The sequence below is a fragment of the Vombatus ursinus genome, unplaced genomic scaffold, assembly GCF_900497805.2.
Source record: "Vombatus ursinus unplaced genomic scaffold, bare-nosed wombat genome assembly UNPS02012758.1, whole genome shotgun sequence".
Taxonomy (NCBI): domain Eukaryota; kingdom Metazoa; phylum Chordata; class Mammalia; order Diprotodontia; family Vombatidae; genus Vombatus; species Vombatus ursinus.
Window position 1 is genome coordinate 1149917 of NW_020952536.1, and position 16891 is coordinate 1166807.

The 16891-nt window shown below is 52.2% G+C and overlaps 1 protein-coding gene across 1 annotated transcript; it reads left to right on the forward strand.

Annotated features, from left to right (window-relative positions):
• The first annotated feature begins 3245 nt into the window (after nt 1-3245).
• ZNF574 (zinc finger protein 574) lies at nt 3246-9578 on the forward strand. The gene is made up of 2 exons (XM_027858221.1): nt 3246-3296; nt 6620-9578. Exon 2 carries the CDS (start codon nt 6632-6634, stop codon nt 9275-9277), a length of 2646 nt encoding a protein of 881 aa, XP_027714022.1. The 5' UTR covers nt 3246-3296; nt 6620-6631; the 3' UTR covers nt 9278-9578.
• The last annotated feature ends 7313 nt before the right edge of the window (nt 9579-16891 follow it).

The following is a 16891-nucleotide window of genomic DNA, read 5'->3' on the forward strand; positions in this document are numbered from 1 at the left end:
TTATTAAAGAAATGACCTAGGTGGATGAGATACAGAGACAAAATGGAGACACTGAAAAATAGTTCCTGTCCTCAAGGAGCTTACATTCCAGTAGGGAGATACAATACACATGTGTAGCACTCTCTCTGGGCTGCCCTCCCAACTTGTGTTTGTAAATTGGGGGTCTCCAGAGGCTGGCTACTATTGATCTCTTAAAGTTCTAGGCTTTAATATTAAAAGGCTGGGCTTCTGGATCTATTGCCAATGAGTCCCAGCAGTGTGCGTCCCACTGACAATCAGTAATCGCAATCAGTTTGTTAGCAAAGGTATTTACTAAGATGGTATGATAAAAACATTGTTTATAAAACATTCCCCCTAAAAGCGTGGGGCACATTCTCCCACAAATGCACACAGAACAGTGGGTATAAAATGGGCTCAAACTCAGAGGTAATGGTCAGGAGTCATCCCTTACATGCGACAAAAAGGTGACAACTCCTGGCACTCGGTGGCCTGGATCAAAGGAGATAATATTTGTAACGTGCTTAGTACACTGCCTGTCACAGAGCAGGCACTATATAAGTGCTAGTTATATAAAACAACAGGAGGATCATCATTAATCTTTCTTGAGTTCATAACCAGAATCCTCTGATGCAACAAGTCATGATCCCTAAAGCTGTTTCCTCCTTTCTGCACCCACGTTTGTCTTCAGTGGGTCTCTTTCTGGTCCCAGCTTGAACGATATACTCTCCTACTCATTTAGTATGTCTAACAATATGGTCATTGTGGGGACAACAGGGAGAGGGAGAGAAGGATGGGGGGAGGGGGAGAGAAAGAGAAAGAGAGAGAGAAAGACAGAGACAGAGAGACAGAGAGACAGAGAGAGAGAACCCTTCTCCTCTCCCAAGATCTACTATCTGAACTGGTCTTCCATCAATAGATTGGTCTACTGCTTAACCTTGGACTAACTGATATTTTTATATGTAAGCCCAGAGGTGTATCAGGTTCTTGCACCAATCTAAAGACATTTCCTGTATGCTGTCATCTGTCTTCACCCAATGCTCAAAGTACATTAATCCTCTCAAATTAATTAAGGACTTTATTCATACCTAGTTTACACTTTTGATTTATTGATTAATCCAATCCAGTTCACATCTTGTGTGATTAATTGGAGAGGGGAGTGGCACCCCATATTTACACACATAATTAAGTAAATACAAGATTATTTGAAGAAGGTGAGGATACTCACAACAAGGAGGCTTAGGGAAAGTTTCTCAGAGAAGGTGGCCCCTGAACTGAGCCTTGAAAAGAGAGCTAAGGATTCTATTTTCAGTTTTGCCATTAATTTGCTATGTGACTTAGGGCAAGGCACCCTCAACCTCCCTTTCTTTATCTATAAAAATGAGGGGCTTGGACGAGATGGTCTCTAAGGTTTAGGGTTACCCTCTCCGTTTCTCAGCCTTGATTCTCTCTGCTTTTCTGTCCTCTCACACCCCCCTCCTTCAGTCCCCTCCCCTCTTCTCCCTTCAGTCTCTCATCTCTCTATCCTTTAGTCTCCCCCAACTCTATCTCTTAGGGTCCCCCTTTCTCTGTCCATCACTCTCCCCCTTCGGTTTTCCTTCTTTCTGCCTCTTAGTCTACCCTTATCTCTCTCCATCCCTCAGTTTTTCTTCTCTGTTTTACTTTGTCACCCTCTCTCTGGTTCCGGTGTTCCACTCTTTCTCTTGACCTCAGTCTCTTCCTCTTTTTGTCCCTCAGATTCCCCTTCTGTTTTTAGTTTATGCCAGCTGTGGAAGACCCAGGAATTAAAGTTCTCAGCATCAAAGTCCTTGGCACTGTCAAATGGATTCAACTCAGAAACAAATAGGTACCACTATCGGCTTTGCAGCTGCACCCTAAAGACCTCGGGACCATTCTATCCAACTTGCTTCTCTGTATGTTGTCACCCCCTTACACAGTGAGCTCTTTGGGAGCGGCTTTTCTATTGGGTCCTGGTTGCTGATCACATAGTAAGCATTTAACGCATACGCCTTCCTACCAGCCTGCCTTCATTCTGTGGATTTGTTCTTTCCTTGAGTAGAACGCAGGCTCCTTGAGGGCAGGGACTTTTTTTTTCTTGGTCTTCCCAGAGCCCAGCAGACGACTGGAACTTAGTAAACACTTAATAGATGTGTTGATTGATTGAGCTTCAGAGCACCAGGTACAGTCCTTTTTACACAATAGAATGTAAGCTTCTTGAGGGCAGGAACTGCGTTTCTCTTTGTATCCCCAAAGCCCAGCACAGTGCCTGGCGCTAGTGAGAGCTTAATAAAGTTTAATGAATTGTTGAATTGAGTTATAGCTTGCAAAAAGCCATATAGATGCCAGCTATTATAATTTGTTTTTAGTAATTAATATTATTATGGTGCAGTATGGCGTAGAGCGCTGGACTGGGCGCCTGAAGGGACTGGGTTCGAGCCACGCCTCTGATTTTGCCACAATGGATAACTTTCTGAGCCTCAGTTGCCTCTTCTGTAAAATGGAGAGAATAATCCTTATGCTCCCTCTCCCCCAATCCCGCTCATTGGGCTGTTGCTAGGAGGACACCTTACAAACCTCCGAGGGCCCTACAAGAGAGGGCTATTATTTTTAACGATCATCGCTTCTTTACCTAATCACCTCTTTTACCTCTCCATCCCCTCCTTCCCTCCACCCCCATATCCCACAAGATGGCGCCCGCAGCCTCATTCGTGCTTCAGCTGACGTCACTCCCAACTTGCTCTCCGCCCCAACCAGCCCCGGACGTTGGGGGCGTGGCTCTCCGCGAGGGCAAGGGAGGGGCGTGGCGACGGCGCGCGCGCCGGGGCGGGCCGATGAAAAAACGTCGCGTGTGGATTGGCCGCTGTCGGCAGAGGGGCGGGAAAGAAGGGCGGGCACCTCCGCTCCGCGAGCCGGCATTGGACTCGACCCCGGCCTCGCGGGCAGCCGATTGGCCTTCCCGCCCGCCCGCCCGCCCGCCAGCCCGCCGGACGCACGGCCGAGAAGGGGAGGGGGCCGCCGGAGCGGCGGAGAGGGGCGGGGCGTTGCTGAGGGCGACTGGCGACCAGAGCGAGGCTGAGAGCGAAAAGAGAGAGAGAGAGGGAGAGAGAAAGAGAGGGAGAGAGGGAGGCCGAGAGAGAGAGGCCGAGACGGAGAGGGAGATCGAGAGCGAGATCGCTGCGGGGATCGCGTGAGCGGACGGCCGACGTGGCCTGGCCCAGCCCGGCCCGAGGACGGAGCGAGCCAGTGAACCCGCGGGCCCCAAGGAGGCGGAGGACGGGCAGGGCGCGTGCGCGGGCCCGGTGAGTGCAGGGCGCGAGGCGCCCAGGGCTGGGGCCCTTCCCCTCCCCCTTTCCCCTCCCCCCCCCGCGCGCCGCGCGCCACGCACCACCCCGCCTGCGCAGAGAGCGCCGCGCCGCGCCGGCCAGGAGACGGCCGCGACACTCCGCGGACCGCGCGTGCGCGCGCCGAACACCGGGGGGGGGGAGGTGGGGAGCAAGTGTGTGTGTGTGTGTGTGCGCGCGCGCGCGCGCGCGATCCCCCGGTGGGGGGGGCATTCTGGGAGGGGACCCCCTGGAGCTGGGGGTGACCCACGCCCCCTCCCCCCCATCCCCTTCCGCCTGGCTGAGCCCAGCAAGTCCTACCTAGGTCCTAGGACCTGAGCCCCCGAGGGAGGGGGAGGCATGAGCATCGATTAAGCGCCTGTTGTGAACACCTCATTATCCCCCTCCTTGCGCTCTGCGGGGGTGGGGGGGCTGCCTAAGACCTCATCGCCCCCCCCAAAAGCGCCCCCTGCCAGGCCTGGGACTCCCCAAAGTGTCTGATGGGGGAGGGTCTTTTGTTTCTCCCTCGTTAAGGAAGCTCCTTGAGGGCAGGGCCTGACCTTAAGCTCCTTTCCTGGAGAAAGGGAGGGACTTAGTAATAATAAGTGCCTGTTGATTGCTTCTGCCCCTCAGTCCGCTTCCTGGGGCTGCCCCTGTCAGCCCCGTCCCTGTCTGAGGCCAGATTTCAGAGTTCTGTCCACTGCACCACATGTCTTGTCTTCTTTCTTTAAACCCCCAGGTTCCACCCCACAACCCCTTTTCTTTGTAGGTAATCTCATCTGTGACTGTACTGTGAAGATTGAAGCCATAGGTGATGAGGCCCCTCATTTCTGGGCAGACTTCTCGCAGTCACCCCAAATCAGGCTTCATTGACTCTTGTTTGTACCCCACTTCTTCTTTGCTCCCTTATCAGGGGAAGGGGTTACCTTTCTCCTTGTGCCAGTGACACGCCACCCCTATCACATCTCTTTCATTGTCCGACATAACTTTATCTCTGGTGCCCTCCCTGATGCCTACAGATCAGGTGGGGAGGATGATATCCATTTATGTAGCATCTATTGTGTGCCAGGCACTGTGCTAAGCACTTGACAAATATCCCATTTGATCTTCGCAGCCACCCTGAGGTAGGTGCTGTTATTGCTATCCCCCTTGTACTGTAAAGGAAACTGAGGCAAATGGGTTTAAGTGTCTAAGGCTGAATCTGAAATCGGATCTTCATGACTCTAGGCCTAACACTGGTCTCAGACTTCTTAAAAACTCATGCTTTGACCTTATCTGCATCTCCAGCTGTGATCCTCTGTCTCCTCTCATTCATTGCTCAGTTCCTAAAATGAGTAGTATGTGTTCGTTGCCTCCACTTGCCCCCTCTCATTCAATCCTCCATGCTCCTACAACTGATCCCCAAAGGTGCTGGGCCCCTTTTCTGCTCAGCCTAACGGCCTTTTCTTAGTCCTTGTTCTCCTGGATGTTGGTTTGGTTGGACATTATTCGACACGAGGGCCTGCTTCTCTGCCTGGATCCCCTCTTCTCCCGGCCTCTGTTCTGGTCTTCTTACGTGGCTGACTCCCCTTAGTCTCTGGCAATGCTTCGTCCTCCTCACTTCTCCGACGTGACTCTCCCTGGGTGATCTCACCCCTCCCTGTGGGTCTGTCCCCTCCCCGGATCTGTATATTCAGCCTGCTGAGCCCATCACAGCCTCCGATGCCACATCTCTACTGGCTGTCCTGTTAGTGTCTTGCACTCAGCCCATCCGAACTCCTGCCTTCTTTCTCCTGGCAGCACCACCATGGTCCAAGTCACCGGCGTCTGAGAGGTCAGTCCCATCTGTGGCTTCTTCACATCCAGTTGGTTGTCCGGCCCCATCCCTCTCTCTCAGTCTCCCTCCTTCAAGCTTTATTACCTCTTGTTTGGACTGTTCTAAAAGGCTACACACTGACCTTCCATTTTCTGCCTGGAGGAAGCCCCAGGGGCTTGGAGTCAGAAAGATCTGAGTTCAGATCCCACCACAGACACTTAAGTACCCTCTTCTAGCCTCAATTTCATCATCTGTAAAATGGAGATAGTAGCTCCTACCTGACAGGTTTGGTGAGGATTGAATGAAATATTTGTAAAAGTGTTTAGCAAACCTAAAGCACTATAGAAAGGCTAGCTATTATTCGTTTTCCACTTTCCATTCCATTCTTCACATTGTTGATAAATTATCTCCCTAACACTCAAGTACAGCTCTGAAACTCAGAAACCTTCAGTGGCTTCCCATTTTCTAGAGGAAAAAAATAGGAATTCCTCAGCCTGCCATTTCCTTAACGGCCCTTTCACAACACTGCTCTCGGGTCCCACGTTCCGGATAAATTAAAGGACTACTTGGCTGAAGTCCTTGTGTCCCCCCTGCCTCAAGTGTGCTGGGTTCCCATCTCTCCTGCTTCAGGCCCATTCAGCTGCTGCCTTCTTGGAAAATCTTTCCTCATCTCCCCTCAGGCTTTGTCTGAAACTCCATCACATTCTACTTTCAGTGCCTTTTGACAAGTTGTATCCCTTGTAATGTCTTTCCTGATAAAATAGAAACTCATTGAGAACAGGAGTTTTGTCATTTTTCACTTGTATCCCCCAGGCCAAGCACAGTGACTTGAAAATAGTAAGCATGAAACAAAGTGGGGTTGATGGAGGGGAGATTAGAATATAAAGATGGGGAACCAGGGTCTGAAGGCTAGAGTTGAGGGGCAGGGGACCTAGACTGTGGTCAAGAGGCCATCTGGGAAGGCCAGACTGTCGAAAGGAAGCTGGGTTGTAGCGTAGAGAGAAAGAGATCTGGAGGCCTTGGTGTGGGGAGGCTGCTGGCCGAAGGCCCAGCCAGAGTGATGGGGAGTGTGCCAGAAGGGAATGAACATGGGAAGAAAAGGTTGGAGAAAGGACTGGGGGATCAGCGGTGTGGGAGCAGAGGGTTAGGGTAGCGGAACCTGAAGCCCTAGAGGGGGGAGGGTCAGGGGGGGGGTTTGGGGCCAAGGGAAATGGCCGTAGCAGCCAGAAGCTATTGGGATGGGGACCAAGCTGACCAGAAGAGGTGCGGCTTGGTAGAGCACTGAAGCAGAGGGAAAGCCTGAGGATTCCTGGATCTCCTTTCCAGGAGGGGTGTGAGGAGGCCCCTGCCTTCCTGCATGAGCCAGGGCCTGGCCCTGGGAGAGCTCTCCTTTCTGCACAGATGGGATGGGCCCTCTTCTCTGGCCTCCTCTCCTCCTGACACCTCTCCTTTCCCTGTGGGAGATTGTTTTGTCTCTTTCTTTCCCCATCCCCTTCCCCTCCCCTAGGGCCCAGCTACCATGACGGAGGAGTCTGAGGAAACGGTCCTCTACATCGAACATCGCTATGTCTGCTCTGAGTGTAACCAGCTCTTTGGCTCCCTGGAGGACGTGCTGCTGCACCAGAACTCGCATCTCCCTCAGCAGCACTTTGAGGTGGTGGGTGTGGCTGACCCTGGGGTCTCTGTGGCTGCAGAAGCTCCCAGTGGCTCTGGCCTCTACCAGACTTTGGTGCAGGAGAGCCAGTACCAGTGCCTGGAATGCGGGCAGCTCCTCTTATCCCCAGGCCAGCTCCTCGAGCACCAGGAGATGCACCTCAAGCTGCTGAGCACCCAGGAGCCAGCCCCCCCAGAGACACCCCCAGCCAAGCCACCCCCCGCTATCTCTGCCAGCACCATTCACTATGAGTGTGTGGACTGCAAGGCACTCTTTGCAAGGCAGGAGCTGTGGCTGAGCCATCGCCAGACGCACCTCCGGGCCGTGGCAGCCGTTGCAGCTGCGGCCACCTCCCCTCCCCAGCCTTCACCACCCCCAGCTGTGGGGCCCCAGCTGGGCCAAGCCCAGGTGGCCCTGGAGCACTCCTATCGCAAGTCAGAGGAGGCCGGGGACGCCGCCGGCCCCGCGGGGGCTGGGGAGGTGGTGGCCGAGGTCGAGCTGCTCCTTTACAAGTGTTCTGAGTGCTCCCAGCTCTTCCACTTGCCCGGCGACTTCCTGGAGCACCAGGCCACTCACTTTGGTCCATTGGCCCCCGGCCCCGAGACCGCTGGGGCCCCTGACCTGCCCCCGACCTCTGACCACAGCTATGAGCTTCGCAATGGTGGTGAGGGTGCGGGCAGCGGGACCGGGCGGGAGCGCAGGGGCAGTCGGCGGCTGCTGCGACGAGGTAGCGGAGATCCCCCGGGGGTGGCCTCCCCGGAGCTCTTCTGCCCCACCTGTGACCAGCTCTTCCTCTCCCCACATCAGCTGCAGCAGCATCTGCGCAGCCACCGCGAGGGGCTCTTCAAGTGCCCTCTCTGTAGCCGCACCTTCCCCAGCCCGCCCAGCCTGGACCAGCACCTGGGCGAGCACAGCGGCGAGTCCCACTTCCTGTGTGTGGACTGCGGCCTGGCCTTCGGCACAGAGGCCCTCCTCCTGGCACACCGCCGCACCCACACCCCCAACCCGCTGCACTCATGCCCCTGTGGCAAGACCTTTGTCAACCTCACCAAGTTCCTTTACCACCGGCGCACGCATGGTGCGGGGGGCGTCCCCATCCCTGCCCCTACCCCGGCAGCGCCCTCTGAGGATCCCGAACCAGTGCCCACGGAGGCGGGAGGGGCCCCAGGGGCTGCGGCCCCTCCCGCTGGCCTCCCCACGGTAGCGGGGAATCACCGCTGCCTCCTGTGTAGCCGGGAGTTCAGCAAGGCCCTGCAGCTTGCCCGCCACCAGCGCTTTGTGCATCGGCTGGAGAGGCGACATAAGTGTGGCGTCTGTGGCAAAATGTTCAAGAAGAAGTCGCATGTGCGTAACCACCTGCGCACCCACACGGGCGAGCGGCCCTTCCCCTGCCCTGACTGCGCCAAGCCCTTCAACTCGCCCGCCAACCTGGCGCGGCACCGGCTCACGCACACCGGGGAACGCCCCTACCGCTGCGGTGACTGCGGCAAGGCCTTCACGCAGAGCTCCACGCTGCGCCAGCATCGCCTCGTGCACGCCCAGCACTTCCCCTACCGCTGCCAGGAGTGTGGCGTGCGCTTCCACCGCCCCTACCGCCTGCTCATGCACCGCTACCACCACACCGGTGAGTACCCGTACAAGTGCCGCGACTGCCCGCGCTCCTTCCTCCTGCGCCGCCTGCTCGAGGTGCACCAGCTGGTGGCCCACGCAGGGCGCCAGCCTCACCGCTGCACGGCCTGTGGCGCAGCCTTCCCCTCGTCACTGCGCCTGTGCGAGCACCGCTGTGCCGCGGCCCAGGCCCAGGCCCCCCGGCGTTTCGAGTGCGCCACCTGTGGCAAAAAAGTGGGTTCTGCTGCCCGGCTCCAGGCCCACGAAGCTGCCCACGCCGCGGCCGGGCCAGGGGAGGTCCTGGCCAAGGAGGCGGCCGCACCCCGACTGCCTCGGGCCGCGCGCCCCCCACCCCCTGCGTCCTTGCCTGCCCCCTCTCCCACCACAGCCCCTCCAGTCCCTGCCCGGCGACGGGGGCTAGAGTGTAGTGAGTGTAAGAAGCTCTTCAGCACGGAGACATCGCTGCAGGTGCATCGGCGCATCCACACAGGGGAGAGGCCTTATCCGTGCCCGGACTGCGGCAAGGCCTTCCGCCAGAGCACTCACCTTAAAGACCACCGGCGCCTGCACACTGGGGAGAGGCCCTTCGCCTGTGAGGTATGCGGCAAGGCCTTCACCATTGCCATGCGCCTCGCCGAGCACCGCCGCATCCACACCGGCGAGAGGCCCTATGCCTGCCCTGACTGTGGCAAGAGCTACCGCTCCTTCTCCAACCTCTGGAAACACCGCAAGACCCACCAGCAACAGCACCAGGCGGCCGTCCGCCAGCAGCTGGCCGAGGCAGCGGCCGAGGCAGCAGCCACCCTCACAGTGGTGGAGACGGCAGTTGAGGGTCTGCCCTTGGTAGAAACCATTGAGATCTACCCACTGGCGGAAGGCGACGGGGTGCAGATCAGCGGGTGAACCCAGCGCCTCGCACGTGGGTCCCTGATACAGTGTCATTGTCCCCACCCGGCCTGGCTGTGACCAGTCGGGGCTCTTGCTCCGTGAAGTCGGTTTGGGCAGGAGGCCGCCCTGTCCTCTGTACATACCGCATCCTCTCCTCTCCCGTCTTTGGTGTTAGTTCAGAGTAACTGGATTTTTCTCTCATCACGGTTAAGTCCTCCCTGTCCCAGGGTCCCTGCTATTCCCATTTGCCCTCTGCCCTAACAGAGCAGTTCCCAACCCTGGGCCAAGGCAGCCAATAAAGACTGAGTTGGACACACGTGGGTGTTTTCTTTGGGGTGTGGCCGAGGGGGCGGCCATTTCATCGGCTTGCCCTGCTCTCCCTCTCTGGTCACAAAGGGAGGGGTTGGTATACCATGAAGCAGGGTGGAGGTCAGCCACTAGAGGTCCCCACTGGGCCCCAGACAACCACGGCAAGCAGGGTTGGCTTTCGTCAGGTTTCCAGTGTCGGCTGTGGCCTCCTCCCAGAATTCTCATGTCACATCCCTGCATCATGTCCCTGTCTGGCCTGCCCACATCCCATTCCCTGCCAAGCACTCCTCCAGGTTAGAATTGGGAAGGAAGTGTGAAGGGCCTGCTTGGGAACTACACAGGTCTGGTCCTAGGGAACCCTGCCTCTCAGTATGGCAACTCAGGGATTCCACTTTATGCACTGGAGAGACTGGATACCTGTGAGGTCAGAAATGACCCTTCTCAACTGGCAGCCTCTCCGTCTTTCCCTCCATGCTGCTTCCTGCCCCTGGAGCCAGTTTGGGTTATAATTCCCAGTTTTCTAGGGCTTTCATTCCCCCTACAAAGCCAGCATTTTAAGTAAAGCCCCTACCTAAAGCAATTCTTGAGAAATGTGGTCTTGCCACCTCCCACAAAGAGTCATCTCTGAGCCAAAGCAGTAGCGGGCCTCTGTGGTAAATGTACTCCGTAGCATTATTCCTTCTCTTTGAGGATAAACAAGAAATCCCAGCCTCAGATCCTATCCTTTGACCTCGTCCATCACCCCTCACCGTCAAGGAAGAGCCCAGTCTGAGACAGTCCGAAGAATCTGTTGTGACTTTAGCAGTGATCCGACACCTTGGTACGGGAGAGAGTTGGCTGTTTAATAGGATGGCCCCATTGGGAAGGGCGTTCAAGCTCTGAGATGCCCTGACCTGATGGGGGTGCACCATGCAGGGCTGAGGAGGGTCCTTCCATTCAGGTCTTTCCCACTTTGAATGCCTTGAAGGTCACATTTGAGGCTGGGCAGATGTAGGCTAGTCTCAGGCTTAGCACTGGGTTATGTGGCCTCCAAGCTCCAGATAGACTAACATCTGGTTCCCAAGACAGTCCTGAGGTTGGGGAAGATGGGAGGGGCTGTTTCTCTGGGCCAGGGCAGCAGTGCTAAGGCCTGGGTTCCAGGTGATGGAGGGCAGATTCCCCAAAGTCTACGTGGATGTGTTGGGATTGCTGACATTTCTGGTGCCATCCAGGACTGCCTTTGGCTCCTTTCAGCAGGCACAAGGACAGTGTTCATGTGTGTAGTTTGTGTGTGATCTAAGTCCAGTTCCACATGCCCCAAGTGCTTATCTAGACCCTGCACCTGCCATGGTAGGTCAAGTATTGGATAAGACCTAGATCATTTGGTCCAAGCTGCACCTGAGCATGGAAGACACAGCCTAACCGCCCATCCAGTCTGTGCTTGAAGCCCTGCAAGGATATGACACCCACTGTCTACCCACTGTACATCAGGAGAGCGCTGATGTCTAGCAAATGCTTCCATAGGTTGACTGAAGTGTGGCTGTGGGGTCAAACAAACAAATCAAGGCCCTCATTTGTGGGATCCTAGGATTTAGAGCTAGAAGGAGACCCAAAGGCTACCTTCCTCATTTGGAGGCCCAGAGTGGTCAAAGACTCAAGCACTTGATGACAGAGCCTTATCTTGGGTACTTGGAGAGAGCTACCATGTGCTCCTAGCATTTTGAGGCCAAGCCTTCTTTACATTCTGGTCTGGCATAACCTCCAGGCTTCTTAGCTATCAGAGTCAGTCAGGGCCCCCTTGGACCATTCTGTGGTTTGTCAGGGTCCTCCTAGTACCCAGTGCTCCGTGGTCTAACCTAACCGTGGCAGCAGGACTACCACATTGGCCCTGCTGGACGTTTCCCCTACATTAGTAAAGCCTAAGGCAGTGGCTTACAAAAGCACAAGTGAGCGTTGTCTGGGTTATATTTTATGCTTTTGTACATTTCCCCATTACATCTTAATGTGGCTTAGTTGCTGGCAGTCCACTAAGATTCAGAGATCCTTTTCATGTACAGGTTTTTCTAGTAGCTCTTCCCCCATCCTGTACTTGTGTATTTGAGTTTTGATTTTTGGATTTTTTTATTTTTACTGGTAGTTTATGTTTTTGCACCAGCTTTGCATTTCCAAATACAGGTTGTCCCAAACATCTTAATGCATTTTTAAGTGTTAACGTCCTCCCCTCTTTTATTCAGTAAAACATCCTTTGTAGCAGTTGATCATTTTTTTTTTTAATCCAAGTGTAGGACTCTTAACAGTTAGCCCCAAAGAGCTGCCTCCAGAGATCCCTGCCAGAGAAATGGGAGAAGCGCTGCTACCCCTGTTGGGTTCTCTTCCAAAGAACTGCCCTCTTTGCTCAAGACAAGAGACTTAAGGAGGAAATGGTAACTTTCTTTGGGTCCTTCAAAGGCCATCATATGGAAGAAGGACTTCCTTGGCTCCATGAGAGCCACCCAGAACAAAATCTGGAGGGTAAATGATTTCAACTAGACATACCCGAAAACTTTTATGATGATTCTCAAGTCAGAGACTTGCCGTAGTTACTACCTACCCCTCATTACTAAAAGTCCTCAGAATGAATGACCATTTGTCAGGTATAAGGCTTAGTGCTTTTTAGGGTTGCTTTTCACTCTTCAGACACTATTGACTCTAAAATCAGGGAATCAGGGTGGTCTAAGCCCCCAAACACTAGGAACCTGGGGTGTAGAGAGGAAGGTAGCTAATTGCATGATGGCAGAAATTGCACTTTTTTTCTAAAAACTTTGGGGAAGGGTATTATTGGGGAAGGCAGATTCTATAGTGTGTGGGGGTCAAGTAAGCATCTCCTGTACTCTGGGCAGACATGTCAAACTTGTGTGTGCACCTGGATCGGATTAAAATGTAAATGAGAAATGTTTAGCAAAATAAATTTTTAAACTGCAACATAGATGATGTTAATTTGTGGTTTTCTAAGCATTTGTGGCAGGAATCCATTTCTGTTTGAGTTTGCCACTGATCTGGAGTGAGCATACTTCCTGTTTGGCCTTCAAAAGATGATAACTCTGCATGGGCCAGGGAGAAGCTTCTCTTGGGTCCACTGTTACTGTCTACTTTCCCATTCCCAGTCTACCATGAATGACCCCAAAAGTGTCTGTGTGAAGGCTGACTTAAGAGAAAGGAGAATCAGACAGTACTAGGAGATCTGTGGCCACATTGCCCATGCAATGGAGTCCATCCACCAATAAAATATCAAATCATGAATAGATATTAATGGCAATGATTCCCCTAACAAGATGCAGACCTGTTAAAATGGGTTTGTTTCACCCTAAAAAAGACAACAATCCATCATTAATATTTGTGCTTGACTCTTCTATTTAAAATCCTACTACCACTTGAGCTGGAAGGACCATTAGCAGTCATCTGGTCGAATCCCTTCTTATGAGTGGGGAAACATACCCAGAGAAGCCTTGTTTGAAGCTGGGGAAGCTATTGCCCCTCACTGTTCCTCCTCTATAAAAAGATGGGATGGAGTAGTAGATGCCTCCTCAAGCCCTGGGATTTGCCCATGGTGACATGCAGAGCTGAGAAGAACAGGGTCTAGAACCCTGTTCTAGAACACAGTAGAATCTCCCTGCTGGGCAGGACTTTATGCCCACCCCACCGACGTCAGAGCAAGGAATCTGCTCAATGGTCCCTATAACTTATGTTCAATGACCACTAGTGATGGAGAACCTAATATCACCGATGGTGGTCAGTCTGGCCCACAGTTGGTGGTTGTAATTGTTAAGAAATTTTTTTCTTTGCATCAGCCTCCCTTATGAATTCCCCTTGTCCCTAGGTCTTGGAACTTAGGCATCTAGTCAGGAAGACCTGAGTTTGAATCCAGTCTCAGACACTTAATTAGCTGTGTCCCTGGGTAAGCCACTTCACCTCTGCCTCAGTTTCCTCAACTGGAAAATAACCGCACCTACCTTGCAATATTCTGTGACTCAGATGAGATATTTGTAAAGAGCTTAGCATAGTACCTGGCACATAGTAGGTGCTATATGTTATTTTTTATCATCATCATTCTTCCCTTTGGGACCAACCATGACAAAGTCTAAATTTCTCTTCCTCATGACAATTTCCAATACCTGAAATACTTAATCCTGTCACTCCTATGTCTTTATTTCTCTAGGCTAAATCTTCCCAGTTCTTTTACCTATTCCTTGTATGCCATGGTCCCCAGTGCCGTCCCTTCACCGCTAGTCTTATCATCCACCTCTCAGCACTATCCAGCTTATCAATGTCTGTCCTAAAGCATGGCGCCAAGAAGCAAACACACCCTTCTGGGTGTGGTCTGACCAAGGCAGAGTGCACTGGGATGGCCACCTCCCTCATTTTGAACACTGCCTCTCCATATTAGCTTTTTTTTTTTTAAGCCATCTCATTACACTGGTCACTCTCAGTCCACTCCACTCCCCAGATCTCTTTCACATGAATTGCTATCAGCCATATTGTTGTTCAATTGTTTCAGTCATGTCTAACTCTCCAATCTCCATGAAATCATGTTGGGGTTTTCTTGGCAGAGATACTGCAGTAGTTTGCCATTTCCTCCTCCAACTTATTTTACAGACGAGGAAACTGGGCAAACGGTGAAGTGACTTGCCCAGGGTCATACAGCTAGAAAGTTTCTGAGGCCAGATTTGAATTCAGGTCTTCCTAACTCCAGAGCCAGTGCTCTATACACTGTGCCACCGAGCTCCATCTTAGTCATCTCCCATTTTGTACTTGGGAAATTGATTTTTGGACCCCTGTTTATCTGTATTAGGCTTCATTTACCCACATTATCCCTGTTAGTTCATTTGCCAAAATTCTAACCCAGTGGTCTTTCCTCTCTGTGGCACTGCCCCATAACCACTGACCTAATAAAAATCACCATTCATATTCTGCGTTGGAAATCATAGTTAGGAGGTAACTAGACAGCAGTCTGGTTCAGAATGATTCAGACTCGGGCACAGCATAGCCCTATTCCTTCTCTACCATCCTGTGTAGCAAAGCTGCATGCTCCAGCCGAGACACTCTGTAATCTCAGGATTAGGGTGAGAACCCGTTCTTAATCCATGGGAAAGAAAGACCAGTAAGGTGGAGGGGCCAGGGAAGATTCTAATTGGTCAAAGACTGTCTGACCACAGGGCTGAAAGCTGTGACACACCGCAGAGATCACCCAATCCAATGCCCTCTTATCATAGAGGAAGGAACTGAGACCCAAGATATGGCATGACTCCCAAGGCCACACAGGGTAATAATGGTAGTAGTAGCCAATGTTTATATAATGCTTTAGGCTGCTGGGTGGTGCAGTGGATAGAGCACTGGGCTTGGAGTCAGGAAGACTCATCTTCATGAGTTCAAATCTGGCCTCAGACACTTCCTAGCTGTGTGACCCTGGGCAAGTCACTTCACCCTGTTTGCCTCAGTTTCCTCATCTGGAAGATGAACTGGAGAAGGAAATGGCAAATCACTCTAGTGTCTCTGCCAAGAAAACCACAAAAGAGTTGGACATGACTAAAAAATGACTCAACAACAAGTATAATGCTTTAAGGCTCACAAAGTGCTTTATATACACTCACATTTGAAATCCAACAATACTATAAGGTAAGTGCTATCCCTATCCCCATTTTACAGATGAGGCAGCTAGGTGGTCAAACTCCAATAGAAACAGGCCACTAATTCATATATAAAGATCCCTGTGGCCACTTATTGACCTGGTTTTAAATTGTAATGTTATCTATGTTTTGTTTGGTATTTATTTTGTTAAATATTTCCCAATTACATATTAATCTGGTTCCATGAACTGGCAAGTGTCGTGGGCCATGTTGGACAACTGGTTTAGTGGTTGGAACACTAGACTTGGGGTCAGGAAGATCTAAGTTTGAATTCTGCCTCATATATTTGCTCTGTGTGTGAGTTTGAGCAAGTCAACCTCAGCCTCAGTTTCTTCATCAGTAAAATGGGGATAATAATAACTTCCTTATTGTGAAGTTCAAATGAGATCACATGTAAAGCGCTTTGCAAAACTTAAAAGCATTATATAAATGCTAGCTATTACAAGCAAATGGAATCACTGGTTGTCTTGATCTGTGTCTTGCCACTGGACTGTGACAACTCCAGAGGAGAGAGTGAGGCTGACTTTGAGAAACTCTGCCTCACTTAAGTCCAATTCAATCGAAAGTCAAGCCATCACCCTCATGATGTCATTGGTCCTCTTTGAGAACGAAGAACGAACAACATTGTAGAAAAAGGGGCTGACCTTGCTCATTACCAATAATACCTGCTGATCAGCTGCCACCCACAGAAAGCGTGAGCACCCTTAAGACCACCTGTCCTGCTTCCAGCCCAGCCCAGCCCTCAGAGTCCTCATCCAGAGAGGCAGCTGCCTCTTAGAAGGGGCCGACCATCCCCACCAACTACCAACCAACTGCCATTCACAGGGTAGGCAAGCCAGCTTTGCTGCAGCAAGGCACCCTGAAAGAGAGGGAGATAGGAGACAAGTCGAGTGATCACCACCATCTCCCCTCAGACCCTGACGGAGATAAGCCCAGGCCCCTGAGCCCAAGAGCCTCGGGAATAGCAGTGGTTCCAGCGCGGTGTCCAGCCATCGCCCTGGGAAGCAGCCCCTTTGGAGATGCAGCCTGACCCCTGTCCCTGCGGGGCTGCAGCAGCAGCTACTGAAGACCCCGAAAAGCAAAGTCAGGTCACCAGAGCGCAAATTGGATCAACCTCAGAAACTGACGTGATTTTTATCCGTAGACACGACATTCAAAAAGCATTAACATCTGCTTTGCCGTCGTCCCTTAAAGACCATCATGGCCATCTGATTTGCCCCTGAAACCTTCTATGTGTGCAGTCTCCCATTAGAATGTGAGGTCCTTGAGGTCTGGGGCCGCCCTACTTTCCCATTTGTATTCTCAGCACTTAGCTCAGGGCTATGTACACAATAAGTGCTTAATAAATACTTCATTTCTTCACTCATTCAAATAGCTGGTAAGTCTCCTGGAGCAGGCTTCCTGACTCCAAGGCTGACACTCCTATCTTTTGCACCACAGGTGTTTTTCCCATCTATGAGCCCGCTGGTTCATATGCACCAGCTAGGTCATGATGACCTGAAAGAAGTTATATTTCTCCCAAGCCAACTCCAGGTTAGATGTGTTACCTTGGCATTATGAACCATGTTAAAGTGAGGTAGTACCACTCTCGCCATGGCTGGATAAAATCCCCTTGAGAATAGCCAAAAGAAGGGGGTTGCAGGAACACCCATATGTGAGCAATATGAACAAGTTTGGA

Bases quoted from the DNA above. Each gene is read 5' to 3' on its own strand.
- ZNF574 (XM_027858221.1), top strand. From the start codon at position 6,632: ATGACGGAGGAGTCTGAGGAAACGGTCCTCTACATCGAACATCGCTAT.